The sequence below is a fragment of the Silene latifolia genome, chromosome 10 (assembly GCF_048544455.1).
Source record: "Silene latifolia isolate original U9 population chromosome 10, ASM4854445v1, whole genome shotgun sequence".
Taxonomy (NCBI): Eukaryota; Viridiplantae; Streptophyta; class Magnoliopsida; order Caryophyllales; family Caryophyllaceae; genus Silene; species Silene latifolia.
Genome location: NC_133535.1, coordinates 25,552,975 through 25,573,175, shown reverse-complemented (window position 1 = coordinate 25,573,175; position 20,201 = coordinate 25,552,975). Strand labels below are relative to the sequence as shown.

At 34.9% G+C, this 20,201-nt stretch overlaps 1 protein-coding gene across 8 annotated transcripts; it reads left to right on the top strand.

Annotated features, from left to right (window-relative positions):
- The first annotated feature begins 1,027 nt into the window (after window positions 1-1,027).
- On the top strand, window positions 1,028-8,106 carry LOC141605383 (uncharacterized). Of its 8 annotated transcripts, none has more exons than XM_074424115.1 (8): window positions 1,028-1,238; window positions 2,921-3,263; window positions 3,426-3,888; window positions 4,035-4,104; window positions 5,180-5,288; window positions 5,834-6,729; window positions 6,978-7,384; window positions 7,769-8,106. In XM_074424115.1, the coding sequence occupies exons 5-8, from the start codon at window positions 5,279-5,281 to the stop codon at window positions 7,872-7,874; spliced, it is 1,419 nt and encodes a 472-aa protein (XP_074280216.1). In that variant the 5' UTR covers window positions 1,028-1,238; window positions 2,921-3,263; window positions 3,426-3,888; window positions 4,035-4,104; window positions 5,180-5,278; the 3' UTR covers window positions 7,875-8,106. The 8 variants fall into 8 exon arrangements, with proteins under 8 accessions (XP_074280216.1, XP_074280212.1, XP_074280211.1 ...); XM_074424113.1 differs by having other exon boundaries at window positions 1,100-1,238; window positions 2,921-3,147; window positions 3,742-3,888; window positions 4,014-4,104; window positions 6,975-7,384; XM_074424111.1 differs by lacking the exon at window positions 3,426-3,888 and having other exon boundaries at window positions 2,921-3,147.
- The last annotated feature ends 12,095 nt before the right edge of the window (window positions 8,107-20,201 follow it).

The window sequence follows — 20,201 nt, the reverse complement described above, 5'->3', positions numbered from 1 at the left end:
CAAACCCTGCTTTGTGCTTCGTTTGACCGAGGTATAAAGTGGATTCGAACGGGTTCCAAGCATCCCACAAATGCTTGGTGGCGACTCCGAACATCTCTAATCGTTTCGAGACCCTTACCAAGACAAAACCGACCGATCTAAAACGATCCGGTCGAAAGCATTTTTACGCCGCCGAGCGTGGCTTTCAAAAAACCGCTATACGTCCAACAGACTGGCTTGGCGTGTAGGTGGCCACGTCCACAGCATGTAATCACGTTAAACATTATTTACTTTTAAGCATGTTTCGTTATTGTCTTATGATTATCATTGCCTCGGGAAACCGAAATGGTGACGTCCTTATACCTAAGTGGTCCTGGTAAGGCACTTGGAGTATGGGGGTGTCACAGACAATGCCACATGAGATGAAAAAAAGCCACGTACAATGTGACTTGGCAAACTAATATGACATAGATTATCAATTTATTATTATATTGCATTAATTTAATTCATTTATCCCTTTAAAAATCCATCCATATTCCATTAGCTTTAAACTTAATTAACTCAAAAAAAAACTACAATAAAAAAAATACGCATTAACTATAAGTTAATGATAAGTCTATTTTATATAGACTTTATCTCCTTATTTTAGCTCTAATATATTTGATTATTGCACTAACCTTAGTGATTTTATGAGCTAATATTGTATTCTAGTTGTCTTTGCATGATTTGTCATATTTTGTAGGAACTTAGGTTTTTAGGAGCTTATTTCTAACAAATTTGCAAGTAACTAGAATCAAGGCTAAGTGTGAAAGTAAGATGGATCATGGTAGGATATTATGGAAATGACAAGTCCAAGTATGAAGAATTATGAATTGGGTTGATACACAAATGAAATCATCCTTGTAGAAACTTGGGCTTTTAAGAGCTTATTTATGTGGAAGTTAAATGGAGGAAATACAACTTAATTATTTGGCAGTAAACAGAGGGGTAAAATAGTCTATTGCCTAATCATCCCTATACCCAAGTCATTGCACATTTAGGAAGTTCTACAAGTTTTCAAAAGGAAGCGTGCTTAACAAAAACAAATAAAACGACAATGTCTTTTAAACTTGTCACCATTATGAACTCAGCAAATTAATTCTCTCCTCAAAACAAAATTTCAATTCATAACAATCTGTAATACTCTCTAATTTTCAGATCTCCAACAATCCACTCCTAGACACTGTCATACTCAGCCAACGGCTACCATTATGTGATAGGCAGGGGCGAACCTAGTAGGTAGTAAGGGGTAGCAGCCGCTACCCCAAAGTAAAAAAAATCAATTTAAATGCTGGTATTTTGCTACCCCATATCCGACTGTACAGAATAAGAACAATTGAAGGCATTAACTACGCAGCAAACGTGATATGGTTCAGCGGTAAAACAATTATACTCTGACCAGTAGATTCCGGGTTCGAGACTTGGTTCATTCATAATGTTGTTGTTTTTTTCTCTTTGCTCTAAAATAAACTAGTTTTAAACTCGTGCAAAATTCCACGGGTATGTATTTGGGCCGGTATTAATGTGTTTGGATGTATATTTTATTTTATTTTTGCATTTCTATTGTACTTATCTAGTTGGTCTAAATCAACGATCTACAAAAGTAATGTTTAAATTTGTTACAAATACGTGTTCACATGCACTGGTTTATGAGGAAATAATGTAATCTACTCTTGTAAAAAAAACATTGCATACATAAAAACTTTACATCCGGATAAAAGAAATATAATTTAATAATCAACTTTAACATATGCAACTTATTCTAAAAATTGAAAAATTTCATGATACACTACATTAGTAGTCGTAATAAAAGTACGCATATCTGAGTCACAAATTATGCATGTAATGTATTCGCATTATATGTAATTCAATCCCGTAATTAAATGTAATTCCTTCTCGTAAATATGTAATTTTATTATTATTTTTTTTTTAAAAGTGACGTAATTCGTTTATTTGTAATTAGTTTTATTTATTCCGATTTTTAATTTATTTCGCTTATATCCATTAATTTCATTTATTCTGAATGTATAATATTTTTTCATTATATTTGTTCTGAGACGGAATTTGTCGTATGTTTGTATAGCCAGAATTCTGAAAAAATAAAAACATTGCACACTAACGGGTCCCACCATATCATGAATTTCCAAAAAAAAATAGGTTGAATTAATGACGTGGCACGCCCTGGGTTGAGTATTGTCTTCTGAATTAATAAAGATAAGATTACATTAAGATCCCAACTTTAGGTAGCATATCAATAATTAGTTCTTAACTTTTTTTTTTTTTTGAAGAAATTTCATACTCCCTAGTTACTTTGTTATATATTGCAATTTTTCAAATTGATTATCTCCATTACATTGTGTACTAGGGAGTATGGACTATTTTTCCAATTTTACCTAATATTTATATTTGTTATAATGGTTAAATTTTTCTAAATCGTGTAAAATGAAGATAAGTTGTCGAACCATAATGTGAAAATCTTAAAACATTACGGAGCAATGGTTAATCATTTTTTTTATCACAAAACTATATAATTAAAATTATAGTCGAAAAATAAAATAAAGGTAAATTGTGACTTAAAAACAGTTTAGTTTTAGCATGACGGGTTATTAAATTCGCGAAACTATGACTCACAAAAAGCGGGGGAGAGGGGACGAGGTGAAGCAAAAGACCGCCTATGTGCTTCCCCACTCACCTCTCATGGGTCATTTGTGAGAGAAAACGGTATCTGTCACAAGCTTGTGACGGATATCGCCGTCACAAATGAGAATTTGTGCTTAAAAAATGAGTTTAAGTTAGTATCGACCGTTTAGAACATTTTTTCACGACTTTCATTTTTACTAAAAAGTCACTTGATATTTTCGCTACCCCAAATTTTTAATCCTGGGTTCGCCCCTGGTGATAGGTCGACCTGATGACGAGCTCCAATAAGAGAGAACTCTCAAATTCATCAGACATTGAAAATAATCTCATATTATAAAGGAATAAACTGAAAAATTTGAGCAAGTATGTTTTGAGGAGATAGAAATCCCAGAGAAAACGGAGAAACAACGATCAAAAACCATCAATGGAGGAACTTGGAGCTTGCTTTATCTATTATCTATTCAAAGCCAAGAAATCAAACCCCCAAAAGTTAGTATTTCACTGTTGATTTTTTTAATTGAAATTATGAATTTGATGAAGGTGATAATGAGAAAGAAAGAAAAGGATATTCGGGCGTACACCCTCTATTAATTAGCATTTTATTGGTATATAATTTTTAATACAAGGCTCGTGGGTGTTAACTACGGTTTTGCGTAGTGTTAGACGGGGTAATAGGTTACTCTCTTGTGTATGATAAGTTATGGATTTATTCTCAATCAACATCCCACAAAATATATGATGTGTGAAGTGTTACCATTCAATTAAAGAACAATTTTTTTTTTACTGTTTTCATGATGAGCCATTTTTAACCTCTAAATTACTATTTTACCTAAAAATACTGTGCCAGGTTGCAGCTGCTTAATAAATACTCCTTAATGAAAAAGGGAAGTTGGTGAATTGGTGTGAAATCAGTGTATTTATTGCGCCTTAACTATCATCATTTATTATCATTATTATTTTATTTTTATTATTATTATTATTACGAACTGTAATTATCTTTGTTTTTTTTTTTTTCATCTTTTTCTATCTTGCCAATTTTTTCAATATTTTCAGCATTCCATTATTTGCAATCCATCTTAGCAGCTAGAGATATAGAGAGAGAAAGAGGGTTTGACTTTGTTAGAGGGAATTAAAGAGTTGAGTTGAAGTTTGAGTTGAGAATGAATTAAGTAATAATTTATAGAAAGAAAACAAGTTTGCTGTTTTCTGACGGAGGCTCAACATCAACAGGTCTCTCACTACTTTATTTTGTTTTTCTCTTACTTTTTGTTTTCATCTCCAATTTCTCATCATCACTTTATTTTTAATCAATCAATCCGTGATTATTATTTTTGATTTGTTTCTTCCAAATTCAGGGTTTTTGTTTTGATTTCCAGTTCTTCAATAATACATACAAGAAATAGCAGCAGCTCCGCTCCGCTCCAACTTCTGTTTTTTTCTGATCAGGTAAAAATTGTCACTTGTTTCTCTTCTTCTTTTTTGTTGTTTATTCAAGACATGTTTTTGTTTTTGTTGTTTATTGGATCATGGATTTTGGATCTTATTCAAAATTCTGAATCAGATCACTTTATAATATAATTCCCGCATCTCCAAAATCCCATTTTAGAATTAGCTTTGCTATTGCTAAAGGTGGGAACCCTGATAATATATCGGCTCCCCACTAATTTCTTTGAGCTTAATAATAATTGCGTTTTTTATAATTAAGAAAATAATTAAATAATAACAATGATGTAATGATTTAAAGGGAAAAATAGATCTGGGTAGAGGAAGCTAACAAATTTGGTAGTGGGAATGAGATTGTTGAGGGGAAGAAGAGGGGCTGACTTTTGTAAAGTTTTAATCTTTGTTTTAATTATCACAAAATCTCATTTGTGACGGCACGTATCCGTCACTTTGGAGTGACGGATACCATTTTCCCTCACAAATGACCCAAATAAAGGAGAGAGGGAAGCACATGGGGGTGCCCCCACCTTGCCCCCCCTATTCGTTTTGTGAGTGGCATTATCCGTCACTTGCTCCGACCCGTCTTCAGCAAGACAAATTGTTTAATTATATTGGGAGGAATAAAAGGATCCTTGACAACTTTTCTAGGTCTCAACTTTTTGTCTTTTTTGCTCTTTCAATTGTACTTTAGTAACTTTACTACTTTTGATTTAAAATGGTGCATTACTAAACTTACTCTTCTACTATATATTGTACGGACCAGACTCCCTAACAAAATCGTCTTAACAAAATTTACAACCACTAATAATGTCAGATACTCTACTGTAGTACTATAATTGATTCATAGGCAGTTGTTTTAATTAGCTTAAATAGTCAAAATGTTAATGTGATCCCAATTTTGCTTCACTTATTTGATACGTCTTGTTTAATACGGAGTAGTATGATCCCAATTTCCTTGTCTTTTCCACAATTGCTATCAAATGCCAATTTTGCTTCACTTATTGGATACTCTAGTTCTATAGTTGATTCATATGGTCATTTATTTGATGTTCAACTTTTGCCGCAATTGCGCTCTTAGGTTTACAAGGTTATTGGAGAATGGGTCGGTTTGCATTTGATTGACTTGATTCAGGTTATTGTGTTTTGCAACTGCACGTCGTACACTGGACTTTCAAAAATGAAATTAGGTAATAATGCAGACTTAACTTTTTTTCTTTTTTTTCTATTACTATTGAATTTCTTTCGAATCTTAGTCGGATTTGCTATGTACATGCGCAATCAATGATTGTAGCTATTTTTGGCTGGATCTGTTCTGTCATATGCACACGACAGTCATTACTTCCAAGTGTTACGTAAATCTTAAATGTATAAGTGGCAGATCCAAAAAAATGTCTACGTTCTCCTACTAAAAAGTAATTTTATATACAGTATTTGAAATCTTTTTCGTACAACAATGGGGCAAACGACCAAAGATTATTACTCGGGTATCATGAGACCCCTAAAGCCAGAGCATGGATCCGGTAAATGGATATATGGACGTCATCATGCCTCAATACTGATCAGGAAACACTTCAGTCGGAATGTTGTTCATTCTGTAGATTGATAAAGTTAACAAAATTAACTGCTTGATACGCTTCATGTATTACGTCCACTCTTAAATAAGACAGATTTAGTACCTTATATTCTGCTAGATTGATATGTTGATGAGTTAAAGGTTCAATGCTTTTGACAGAAAAGGATCATGTTTTAGGCATTCAAAGTCCTCCACGGAAATCATATAATCCGTTCGATTCTGATGACGAAGTTGAAGCTACTAGTGGTCCTGTTAAGAGTAATCTGAATGGGTATGATATTAAAAGTTTAGAAACAAATGCTGACTCGTTAACATTCCACTTGGACAGTAGTGATGTCTCATGGGAAGAAGCCATACTTAATCATTCTCAGATATTAAGTCGCTCAAACCCTGCTGACTCAAATGGCGATGAAGTTATAACTAGGAAGGACACTGAACATTTTACTGATAAAACAGTTGCCGTGTGTGATTTACCCGATTTGATGGTTTGCTACAAAGAGAGCACTTGTCACATTGTCAAAGACATTGGAATTGATGAGGGGATGCCTGTGCACGACAAGGTATCAATTAAAAGCAGAGTCAAGCATGGGGAGGACAATACACCTACTTTCCTAGGGCTTGTTGGTGACATTAATGAAGATGAACATTTAAAGACAACATTTACGGAAGGCCTGAAATCGAGGCCTGAGAATAACCTAGAGAATGATGTTTCTTCTAGAAAATGGCCTCGGGGTTCTGACAGTATACAAGATCGTGAATGTGGGATTGATGATTTAACCAATATGGATGAACCTCATCTCAATTCGAGCAAGGAACAGTCTAGTTTTAGCATGGAAACTACAGAGAATGTGGTTGACAATGGTAAAGAGGTTTTGAGTTCAAGTGAGTCTCAATTAGATGAGAAAGATGATTCAAATTATCATAGCACGGAGAGAAATGAGCAAGTTTTCCCTGAGGAGAATGGCAAATATGCATTTTCTTCAGAGCAGACTCGGGATTCGTCCACAATGGTGTCCATTACTGAAACCGATGCCCCTTCAATTGCATCCAATGAGGTTTCTTCTCTTATGTTTCTTCAAATTTCCGTGCTATAAATGTGATATCTTCGTAGTGAGTCTTGCGTAAGACGGTCTTACATGTGAGGCCAACTCGAATCCTCCCGTTTTTCTCATTTAGTTATAGGCTTAACGAGTTTGTTTCACCTGTCAGACCTTCTCGTGTAAGTGTTTCTATATTTATTTACGAGCTCCAAAGGTATAATCTTGAACTGAAGCTGAGGAACAATATTTTGCCTATGAAGCAGAGTGTATATGAGGAGACAACTTCATCTTTATCTCCCGACGTCTCTGCCTTGGAAGAATCATCGGATAGTGGTCTTGCCAATGTCTTTTCCTACAATAGTAAGGTAGAGTCAGGAAGCATTGTTTTGGACTTCAACTCCACAACTCCTAAAGAAAAGGAAGAAGAGAAGATTTCAGAAGAAACTGAGACAATTGAAAAACCACCAGAGGCTCAATCAATGTCGAGGATTGACGGGGAACCATCAACAGATTCCGGGACAGAAAATCGGGTTCATGGGGAAACTAGCTTCTCTGCTGTTATGGCACCTCCTGCAGCTATAACTTACATGGGTCCATTTGCACATACTGGCAACATCTCCCTTCGATCAGAAAGCAGTGCTGGCAGTACTCGCTCCTTTGCTTTCCCAGTGTAATTCATCCTCTCTGTGATAGCTTTTTCATTTATTAGTTACCCGAAAGGATGGAGTTAACCGATCCTTGACCACCGATGTCCAAAACTGACCTGGCCCATACCTAGATGAACCTTTTGACAGGTCTAATCATTTGGGGAGTAACCAATAGTTTGGCATTTGGTATAGTTGATCCTTTCGTAAGACTAGAGTGTTCCAGAACTCAATAGCCTGACTGCCTGATACAAACCATTATAAAATCCTAATTTAGATCTGCACAAGGCCGAATGACAGGAATGAGGAAGTTATGCACCTATATGTGAAATCAGAAATGTAGGTAGCGTTTGTGTCACCAGCATTTCATACTAAAGTCTAAGATGACCTTGGTTTGATGGTGTGGACAGGTTGCAGGCAGAGTGGAACAGCAGTCCAGTGAGGATGGCAAAAGCGGAACACAGGAATCGTAAGCAACGAGGATGGGTCCATTCAGTGATGTGCTGTAGATTCTGAGTATATGTATTGTGCTTCTAATCTAGGTTTATACATGACTTGTCCTTGAAATATGAAGGGATCCATTAGTATAACAGGTAGTAGAATAACCTTTATTTCCTTTTTGGTGTGATGAGGCTTGTGCAGTAGGTTTGGTAATCACAGAAGCTAATTCTTCTGCCGTTTGTTGTCACTAGAGTATGAATATTCGAGATGTAAATGCATGTCTTATAACATATTTGATGTTAGATTCCATCTGTGTAAGCTTCATTTTTACACATTCACTCCGTTTGTTCTACACATTGCATTACTTCTCTTAAACTCAAACGGAATGTTGATTGCTATATATGCAAAATATTTATGTTAGATACATATACTTGGAAGTTGGAACTATACTTTCTCAGAGCATAAATTCTTGATTTAAGATTGTCCTAAGTTAAGACCGCGCTCACAACCAATTTATGTTAGATACATATACTTGGAAGTTGGAACTATACTTTCTCAGAGCATAAATTCTTGATTTAAGATTGTCCTAAGTTAAGACCGCGCTCACAACCAATTTAAATAAGGCAAAAATAAAACAATTTAAATAAGGCAAAAATAAAATAAGAGTTAGTTGTGAGGGGTCTGAACTTAAAGCAAGACTTGTGATGATGCTGATTAGGTTCAGGTATTATGCTCTCGCACGATATGACAAGAGCGTGTATTTCTTCAGGTTGGGTATCTGTTGAGATTTACCTTCCTCAATCAATCAATCAATCAATCAATATCAATATATATACTTAAAAGAGGAACTTTTGAAGCGATTTGATTGACTATTGCTTTGGAGCGATTTTATTGGCTATTACTTTTGAAATAAGATAAATATATTAGTACTTAATTGTAAACTATTGGAAAGATAAATATATTTAGTACTTAATTGTAAATTATTGGAAAGTTATCTACTTAAATCGGTAAAAAAAATATATAAAAAGATAAATATCTAATTTAAATATTGATTCAACTCTAGATGTATTAATGAATATAGGACTCCTCACTCCTCAGTCCTACTCCTCAGTCCTCATATTCCTATATAAGCCTCATTATACCTCCACTACCATGACGGATATTCCTATATAAGCCTCATTATACCTCCTATACCATGAGTTTATATTTCTCACTCCATATTTTTCATGTTCATATAATGTTTACGCTAATTTAAAAACTTTGTATATCATATACGTTATTATGTATGTATGCAATATATAGATGTAGCTCTTGATTGCTAAGTACTTATTGTTCTGTTTTAATTTACATCTCACTAATTCTTCATGTTTTCATTGATCTTTGGGGCCATAAAACCACGAGTGATACTCTGTATGTCCTAAAGGGGGTTAAGACCATTATCCTTCACCGGAATATATGATGTACCCATTTTTTCTATGTTTTTTTATATGGATATTCATACAAGATTAAACATAAACGTTGATACACTAATAATATAAGGGCTCTTGACTAACTTAATCTTTCTTCAAGATGAGCAATTACCTGTTATGAGCAATAGCAAAAATGAAGTGGAGATTTTTATATCCAAATCAGCATGTGTAGTTTCGAGAGTCCGATCCTACGAATACCATATGAAACCAAATTGCATGGAAATTACCAACTTTTGCTTGAAGAGTTGGCATGGTAGTAAGAAACTACTACTATTATTTAGTTTTAAAATATAATAGGGTAAAATCCAAATATAATAAACCGTTTTTGCTCCATTGCCTTTCTTTTTTTCTTTCTTGCAATAATGTCGAATGTCTATTTTGCTAGATTTATCCCGAGAACCACAAATAATATTATACAACCAGTTGTATAATAAGCATTGTACAACCATCTATATATATATATAAAAGAGAGTTTTTTCGAGCGATCTGAGAGCGTCCACATCATCAAAAATCAATTTAGGAAAGTATAATTTTTGGTGTAAAAAATAAAGTGGAAAATCTTTTAATTATTATAATATGTATATTTCCTAAATTATATTCAAGTGATATTTCCAATTTTTATATCAAAGTTTTACATTTCATTTGGCAAAAAAATATCGTTAAAAAAATTATGAAAATAATATAATTAGCTTTGTGTTAAAAAATGCTATCATTAGAGTATAAATTTCATATTATTTGCACATATTAAAGATGGTGTACTTCTTAATACGTAAAATTGTGTACTTTTTAGTATGTTTTGTCCCACATTGAAAAATAAGTAGGTGTGGTAAATATACTACATATAAATAGTAGAATTGTCCCACATCGAAAGATTAGTATAAGGTGATGTGATCCTATGATTATAAATAGGATGCATATTTGGAACTTATGTATCCACCCAAAATTTGTTGAGTCTCATAAATATTGTTTTAAAGAGCTCTTAAGATTTTCTATCATTATCTACGATATGATATAAAAAAATAAAGTGGAAATCATTGGGAACTACCCGGGAAAGAGTTAAGAACATGAAATTGAAAAATAAGTAGGTGTGGTAAATATACTACATATAAATAGTAGAATTGTCCCACATCGAAAGATTAGTATAAGGTGATGTGATCCTATGATTATAAATAGGATGCATATTTGAAACTTATGTATCCACCCAAAATTTGTTGAGTCTCATAAATATTGTTTTAAAGAGCTCTTAAGATTTTATATCATTATCTACGATATGAAATAAAAAAATAAAGTGGAAATCGTTGGGAACTACCCGGGAAAGAGTTAAGAACATGAACAAGAAAATCAAAAAATAACTAAAGGTTTTACTAATGGTAGTCTCCTGAGAGTCCTGACACAATACAAAACTAAAGATTTTACTAATCGTTGTCTTCTGAATGTAGTAATAGAGCGTTAATGAGTCGTTATATGTACGATGTAGAGATCCATATCTAATGATCGAGACTAAGTGGTTTTACCTTCAAAGAAAAATAATATGTATACAATAGTGGTTTTTTTAAGAAGAGACATGTATTTCTTGGTATGTTATATATTTCACATTGAAAAATAATGTAGGCATTATGAACATACTACGTCTAAATAACTAAATTATGTATCTCACATTGAAATAATAGTATACGGTAGGGTGATTCTATAAATATAAATAGGAGGCATCCTTGAAACTTAGGTATTAATCCAAAATTTTTTGATATAAAAGATATAAACTTTTTAGTATGTTATATGTCCCACATTGAAAAATAATGTAGGCGTTGTGAATATATTATGTATAAATAATAGAAATTTGTCATATATATACATTTTCTATATTATATTAAAGTGATGTTTATAATTTTGATATAAAAACTTTATATTTCATTTAAAAAAAAGTATCGTATGAAAATTATATAATTAGATTGTGACAAAAAAAATGCTATCATTAGAGTGTATATTGTATTGTATTGTATTTTTTCATTATTAAATCGGTTTGATGTCAAAGTAGGTGAAAAAAAATGGTGTACTTGGTATGTTATTTGTTCTACATTGAAAAGTAACGTAAGTGTGGTGAATATACTATGTATAAATATTAGAATTGTCCCACATCGGAAGATTACCATAAGACATGGTGATCTTATGATTATAAATAGAAGTCATAACCAAAATCTTTTGATTCCCTTAAGTATTGTCAGAATAACTCTTAAAAGAGTTTGTATTATTGTCTCTACAATAATGATTTCTAACCTAAGTTAATGTTTGGCAAATCTTTTAGTTTTTATAATATATACTATATATTTCTTATTTTATATTCAAGTGATGTTTCTAATTTTTATATAAAAACTTTTAAATTTCATTTGACAAAACAATGTCGGTAATAAAATTATGAAAATAATATTATTAGATTCATGGTAAGAAATGCTATCATTAAAGTATATATAGATTTCATATAATTTGCACATATTAAAGATGGTGTATTTCTTAGTATGTTATATCTCCCACATTAAAAAATAATATAGGTGTAATAAATATACTACATATAAAAAATATAATTTTCCCACATCGAAATATAGCATAAGGTGGGTGATTCTATGAGCATCCCTGGAACTTAGACATCAAACCAAAATCTTTTGAGTCGCTTGAGTATTGTCTTGGAGAGCTCTTAAAAGTTTATATCATTATATTTTCTACCTATAGATTTTATATGTCCCATATTGAAAATTAATGTATCTGTGGTAAATATACTATATTTAAATAATATAATTAGAATTGTGTTAAAAAATATTCTATCATTAGAGTATAGATTCTTATCATTTGCACATATTTTAATTATGGTAAAAAAAATAGAAAACAAACGTCCATGGTAGCATGTGTAATCTATTAAAGTTCAAGGTTACCATGAGAAATTTCCAATATTATAATGATATAGTTAATTAAATTTGCATTTAAAAGAGAGATATATGTACCAATAAAACAATAAAAGGGGTATTATTTCTTAATTGTTATTTTATTGTCACGCCAGCAAACTTAACGTCCATTTAACAACCTTTACATTAGGGGGTACCATGGGCAAAAAAATGGAACCTCAAGGGTACCATAGGCAGATTTTTAAAAGTAGGGGTAACATGGAAAATCTAACAAAATTAAGGGGTACCACGGGAAATTTCCGTATCTCAATTATGTTAAATTTTTTCTGAAGAAAAACAACGTACAAATATTAATGGAGAGTACTTGATCATATTATTAAATTTAAATATAACTATTAGATATAATGAGTAGCAATTGTCTGTATTCGGTATTCGAGATCTGGTTGGATGTCGAACTAAGTGCAAAAAAGATGGTGTAATTCGCGCTTCTCGCGAAAGTGATAATTAGGTTATTTGTCCCATATTGAAAAATAATGCAGGTTTGATAAATATATATTACGTATAAATATTAGAATTGTCCCACATCAGAAAAAAAATCCAATTTTTGTGAATATATTACTTATAAATAGTAGAATTGTCCCACATCGAAAGATTAGTATAAGTTAGGGTGATTATATGATTATAAATAAGAATTAACTCACATATATATTAATCTTTTTTTTTTTTTTTTGAAAGAGATATTTTAATAATATGTAAACAAATCATTAGACATATAATGTAAACATTAAACGCTTATAACGTTTTTTTTGCATTATAAATAAGCTAATTACCCCGTTGCAACGCACGGGCATTCAAACTAGTATACATTAATATGAGCTTATGTGTAATCTTTCTGAGTTTTGTAAGAGTTTATTTTTTTTGTTTAAGTGTGTGAGTTCAAAAACTTTACAGCATAGCTCAAATTCTTCTAAATAAAACTCGAAAACTTTAGTACATAACTCGGATTCTGCATCATACAACTGCATACAACATGTTGTATAATCTACTTATTACCCGAGAACATGGTATTATACTACGACTATCATTTGTGTTAGACCTGTCAAACGGGTCAGGTCATACGGATTGGATCAGAATACGGGTTGGGCCGAATACGGTTCAGGTGAAATACAGGTCTCGGGTCGGGTTAGGATCAAAATACGGGTGAGAGAATAGTTTATGGCGTCTTTTATTTTATCATTTTTCAACCGAAAAAACGTACTTTTTAAATTAAATTATTTTTAATATTTATTTTAATAATTATTTTATTATTTTAATGATATGAAAGTTATATATAATTGATTTTAAATTAATTTTTTAATTAAAAATATTAAAGTAATAATTTTTATATTTATTATTTCAAATATAATATAAAAATATTAATATTCTTAATTTATCTTTGACCCGACGGGTCGGTCGGATTTCGACCCTAAAATAGTGGGTCATTTCGGGTCATGGGTCAAGATTTATGGATTTTTTACCCTAAAAACGGGTCGGGCGGGTCAAATTTTGACTAACTCTAATTTGTAAACATGTATTATGTGGGTAGGTTTGTGAAGTTTTAACGAAAGAAAAGTATAGATGTCAGATCAGGTCATAAACGGTAACCAAGAACTACATTAAAATTGACGAGACAAAATCCAATCATTAAGCATGAGCTTTGAAAATACACACCTTGGTTTGGTAAAAGTTAAAACACGATGTGATAATGATTTTCATAGGCGAGGTCAAAATTGTTTGGTAAGAGTCACAATGGACAAACTACAAAGTCATCTCTCGGATAACGCTGTGTAAACTACAATTAAGCGAATTAATTCCGTTTTAGCTCAAGTTTATTAGGTCGGGTCACATGTTCGATCATGCTAAATGGTTTTGTTTTAAATGTACAATGAATCAATTGTTGTCTTTAATATTTATACAAAGTGACCAAAATACTGGTAAATAATCGGTATAAAATACCTTTATAACTAACAAACTCATGACACAAATTCAGAATCCATTGTTAGGATATAACCCGGGCAGCGCCCGGGCTTGAACACTAGTTAGTATAGTAAGGTAGATACTTCTGTTGTCTCAATTACCGAGTATTTGTTTGCATCGTTTATTTTTTATAAGGTATATTTTAATCAAAGACAAATAAATAAATAATTGGGACGAGAGGGTAGTACTAGAGTTGGCATAAAGGGCCGCAGGCCAATGACCGGCACGGCCCACGGCACGGCCTGGAGAGAAAAACGAGGAAGCACGGGCACGGCACGACTGGGCCTGAGACGGGCTCCGACGCGATTTTCTTCAGAAATCCATGCCCAGGCACTGCACGGCCCAGGCACGGTGGAGCCCGGCACGCACCAGGCACGACGGGCTTGGCACGGCTCGACCCGAAGAATGACTCGTTGATCATACTAAATGAATAGGAAATTCTCACATTTTCCCCTTTAAAAAGCATCTTTTTAAATAAGGAAAATAACTACAATTATGTGCATTTACTAAAAAAGGAAACTAATAATTACTCCCTCCAATTTCCTATTATCTTCCCTCTTTCCTTTTTTACACTAGTTTGATTATCTTCCATCTTTCCTTTTTTTTTTGGTAAGTTTCATTCTTTTTTTATTATTTTCTCTCTCCTATAAACTTTACCACTTAGGGGTTGTTTGGTTGACACTTGAAAAACACAGGAATCGGAAAATCCCATGAATTACAAAAACATGGGTTGTTTGGTTGTCATATTTTTTGGAAAATGGGGGAATTAGAAGTTCCCAGGAACTTCCAATGCCTACATGATGTATGAATTGGCTTACCTACTCCCCCCTTGGTCATTGCAAGTTTCCATGGAATTTAATTCCAAAATGAGCAACCAAACACTTTTGTCAAATTCACCCGAATTGGATGCAGGAACTTAATTCCCATGAAATTAAAGTTCATAGGAAAATTAAGTTCCTTGATCAACCAAACGACTCCTTATACTACTTTATTCATTCTTTATTCATTATTCATTCTTTATTATTTTTTCTCTCTTATAAATTCTGCCACTTACACTACTTTATTCATTTTTTATTAGTTTTCTTATTTGTTGTGCCCAATAGAAAAGGGAGGATATATAAAAATTGGAGGGAGTACATTTTTATTACATTAAATTATTATTTTTAATTAAAATTAATCTTTCCATCAAATTATAATATTTTCACTTCTAACTCCAAACTATAATATCTTAATTAAAATATAAATAAAATTTATATAAAACTATAAATTGCTAAATCTTTTATTGATACTATTATTTAAGAATGACTTAATACATGCTACATACAAAACAAAACTGAATCAGTGTTATTACTTTCATGACAAAAAAAATTGAGTTGACTAAAAAATTGAATTCATTAACTTTGTGGGTAAAAAATATTTTGTTTTAAAATACATTTCAGCAAAAAAAAATCTCTTGATTAATTGTCAACAAAGCAAAATACAATAATGAGAAATATGGACAATTAATGAAATATCATTATTTTATAAGTTATTTATTTATAAAAAGAGAATACTATATATACCGTGCATTTATTGCACGGGACCTAAACTATTATTTATTAAACAAAAAGTACATTAATATTTAGTAAAATATATATTTAAACCATTAATCATTTATTAAACAAAAAGTACATTAATATTTAATAAAATATATATTTAAATTATTAATCATCATTTATTAAACAAAAAGTACTAAAAATATAATCCATCCGTCCCGGTCAGTAACTATCTATTTCCATTTTGGGGTGTATTATTGAATTGTTATCTATATCTATTTTTGGCAATTTTTTGTGGATCACATTTCATTGCATGTGGGGCTATGCAATTTGTGTGGTTCTGATACGAAATAATATGCAGAAGCGAAATAAAAATACACGAACGGATTTCAAGTATGATTAGTTGGTAACGAAGATAAGTTGTTGTAGAATTAGACCTATAATTCGACAACGGCGAACGAACTCAAGACCTATTGTAATACCCCGTATTTTATTATCGATTGGGCGAGTTTTATTATTTAATGGTAGCGTAAAGGTAATGGTAAAAGCGTAAAAATAATTGTTTAATTTATATCGCGAGATGAGTCGGGTTTATAATTGAGTGGCATTTTTGGGTCGAGGGGTCATAGCCCATTTACCCACTTATTACCCATTTACCCACCTACCATTTTACCTCACCAAACCCTAAAATCAAACCCTAATACACCTTTAAAACCCTATTCCCCTCCCTACCGTCATTTTGACATCACAAACATCAACCCCTTTTTCCTTTCACGTTCAAGCCTTCTACACGGCCAAAGAGAGCACGCCGGTGAGTGTGGAGGGAGTAGGGTCTGCCGAGAGTCCAGGGGAGTCGTTGCTAGGGGTCGAGGGTGGTTGTACTGGTCGAAAAAGCTCAGGTCGACGGCCGTCACAGGTAAGGTTCCCTGTTTTCATTTTCGTCACACTTCGTTTTGTATTGAGTTATGCGTCTTTTAGGACCGTTGTGGTGGTCGTGGGGTTGTGGGATGTGTTGTTGGTGTGGAGTCGAGTCGGGTGGTGGTGGTTATAGTGGTGGTCGTTCTTTGGTGGTGGTTGCGGTGGTGGTGTTTAGGTGTCGGGGTTGGTTGGGGGTTTTTGGGTGCGTTTCAGACATAGGGAAAAGGGGTGGCACCACCGTGGACTCGGGGGAGGTCGAATCGGTGGTGCCACGTGGGTCAGAGTCGCCGTGCGACGGTGGTGTCAATGGTGGTGGTTGGTGAGGTGGCAGGGGAGTGTCGTGGTGGTAGGCGAGTTGGGAAAGGGGACTATTTGTGGCATTTGTGGCGGCAGGGACGCAGGCAGGGGGTTTTGGTGGTGGTGGCTCTGACCGCCGGCGTGGGTCGACCACGTTGGTGGTGGTGGTGGGAGGTGACCAGGCCGGACACAGTGTCGCCCGGTGGTCGGGTGAGGATTGGTGGTTGAGGGGCGGTTTGTGACGGGTTGAAAAGGGGGGTGTGCGTGTGTCGAGTTGTGCGTTGTTTTTGAATTAATTTTGTTACGGGTTTTATTTTAATGAGTCGGGAATGTGTATACTTCTAATATTTACATTATTGGTTTTGATTATTAAGTTAATTTTAAGTAGCGGTGACGGATTAATGTATTTAAGTGTTGAGTCGGGATTTTATTTCGGGAAGGTTACTATTTTTAGTAACCTGCTATTTTTGGTAATTGCTATTTTGGGAACTTCCCATTTTAGGAAACTTTCTATTTTTGGATAACTTATATTTTTAGTAATATCTAAATTGGGAAAGTTTCTACTTATAGTAACTTTTGATTATGGGAACGGGATTGGTAAGAGAATTAATTATGTTATATATATGTTTAGGTGGCGAGTTTCGGGTGGAGTACTTCTGATCTGCAGTTAGCTTATCACCGCTATTTGAGGTAGGGGAATACACTGGACTTGATATAACACTATGTGACTGGATTGACTAAATCGGTGATTTACATGTTATAATATGATTGCCTGATTTCATTTCGTTAAGTACCATTGTTGAACTGTTTTATTATATTATTACATTGGAGTTGGTGGAGGTGGTGATGATGACATTGTGATAAGGCCCAGGCGGGTTCTGCAGGACTTGCCCTGGTGTCCTCAGCTGCGAGCTGGCAGATCGGCTACGGTCGATATTTATAGTCTACCGGGGATCGGTATGGCTGGGTTGTCCGGGTTGTGAGTTGTGATGGCGGTGTTGGTGATGGAGGAGTATGTGTTTTATGTTACTGTTTATTGTATTACCTACTCAGCTTCGTGGCTGACCCCGTGTATTCGTGTACGCTTTGTGATGATCCAATTATTGGGGAGCAGATTGACAGTATTCGAGACTGATGGGAGCTGGCCGGGAAGAGAGCTTGGATGACTGACTTAGTGCCTAGCCCACCTTAGTCTTTTTAGTAGTTTTATCAGACTTATCTTTTGGTCGTATTTGGAGACTTTGTTTTAATTTCAGTTGTAATGTCACTATAAACATTATAATAAAGTCGTGTTTCTTTCCTTTGTTATCTACTCGCCTCGGGTTTTCGAGATGGTAACACCATCATTTATCCGAGGAGTCCTAGTTCAGGCCCTTAAATAAATGGGGGTGTTACAAAGTGGTATCGGAGCGAACGATCCTCGTGCCTAAACCAATGAATCCAATGAATTTAGGAAGAGTCAAATAAAATGAACCCGGGATAGAACTGTTAGGAGCACACTAAAGGTAAGGGATGAGTAAGGGGCCCCCTCACACCGAACCGTTGGCCCTCTCGGTTTGACCGGGTACCTTGAGATCATACGAGAGAAAAGGGTAGAGTAGGAAAGTTGTGTGATATTGAACATGAAAAACTATTCCATGATGTGAGAATTAGGCAAGGTGATATACTGTTAGTATAAGTATACATATGTTTAATTGTGATTCGGAGGCAAGAATTGGCATAATAATGAAGTAAGATATTTATATATATATATGATGCTTAAGATTTTAAGATGGATGTTATGTCTAGTGATATGCGGTTATGTGATCCCTGAACCATGTTAGCTAGATATGTAGGGTAGGGGATGATTAGGATTGACTAAGTAATTCTAGTGTTGCAGGGAACATCACTAACTCTCTTAATTTTTATAGACATGCCTCCGAGAAGGGATACCGCTGCTAATGACATCCAAGCGGAGTTGGATAGGCTCGAGTGAGAATGAGGCCCTAAAGGCCAAACGACTAGATCCGGGAAAGATGAGTACCATTGTGGCAAGGCATAACCCCACAATATTCACTGGAGAGGGGGAACCACAGTTGCTGGGGGAATGGTGTAGAGAGTTCACCAATCTGTTTGAACCGTTAGCATGTCGGAAGAGCCGCAGGTGGATCAAGCCGCCCACTATCTTAGGGCCCACAGTAGGTGGATCGGTGGACCGGGAACAAGGTGGAGATACGAGAGGTTGCTAGGGATCTTGAGACGGGACATGTATCTTGGTTGGAATTTCAAGAGCTTTTGAAGAATGAGTTTATGCCCGAGTTCCAAAAAGCCAAACTACGGGAGGAGTTTGACACCTTCAAGATGACAGAAGATATGACAGTGGAGGCTTATCATCGGAAATTTCGACAGTTATCCTCATACATTGATGACTTTGGGCAAAATGAAGCTATGCTGGCTATGAGGTTTGAGCGGGGGCTTACTATGGACATCAAGAAGAGGCTCACAGCGGCTCCACCCACTACCGTTCAGGACATTTACTTGAGGGTGGTCTTCCGAGAGGCTCTCGAATGCATCAAGGCGGATAAGAAAGGCAAGGCCGAGAAAAGGAAACCGGAGACCACAAGCGATAATCTTTGGGTCAAAGAAGCGAGTTCGGGCAGATATGGTGGGTACTCCACTAACGGTGCCCTGTGGGGTATGAGAGCTCGAGTGGAGGCGGCTTCGGGGGCGGCGGGGGAGGTAATTCTGCGGGGCTTACTTGTTTTGGCTGTGGAAAGACAGGACACAAGAGGTTTGAATGCCGATCATCTGGGGCGAATCAGTCTGGTGGATACAGGGCACCTATGTCTGGGTTCAGTGGCTCTCGTTCGGTGGGGTCGGGGTATAACAGTTATCGCACACCTATGTCTGGCTATGGGGGAGGTGCGAGGTCCTGGAGCTAGTAATGTGACTACCAAGGAAGCTACAACAACTACGAACCGTAATCGCAGAGCAACAGAGTGGGAGCACCAACTTTCGAAGGCGCAAATGAAGGGAACAAACAACTGGAGCGACTTCTTCAAGTCGAGTGGGGCTAAGTCCGGTGGCAAGCTCTTTGCCATGGGCAAGGAGGCACTAAGAATGACTCTCATGTGGTGACCGGTACATTTCTGTTAACTCTAAACCCACCTTTGTGTTATTTGATTCCGGAGCTACACATTCCTTTATATCTGTAGAACCATGCCGAGTCTTAAACCTTAAGTCATATGATAGAATTGTTGATTCGGTAGTGGTACCTTCGGGGGAGTCGGTGTC

Excerpts from the sequence above, each read along its gene's own strand:
- LOC141605383 (XM_074424108.1), top strand. The coding sequence starts at position 3,083 with ATGGAGGAACTTGGAGCTTGCTTTATCTATTATCTATTCAAAGCCAAG. Across the intron at positions 4,105-5,179 it reads TTCTGTTTTTTTCTGATCAG|GTTTACAAGGTTATTGGAGA; the intron begins GTAAAAATTGTC and ends TTGCGCTCTTAG. Across the intron at positions 6,730-6,974 it reads CTTCAATTGCATCCAATGAG|CAGAGTGTATATGAGGAGAC; the intron begins GTTTCTTCTCTT and ends TTGCCTATGAAG.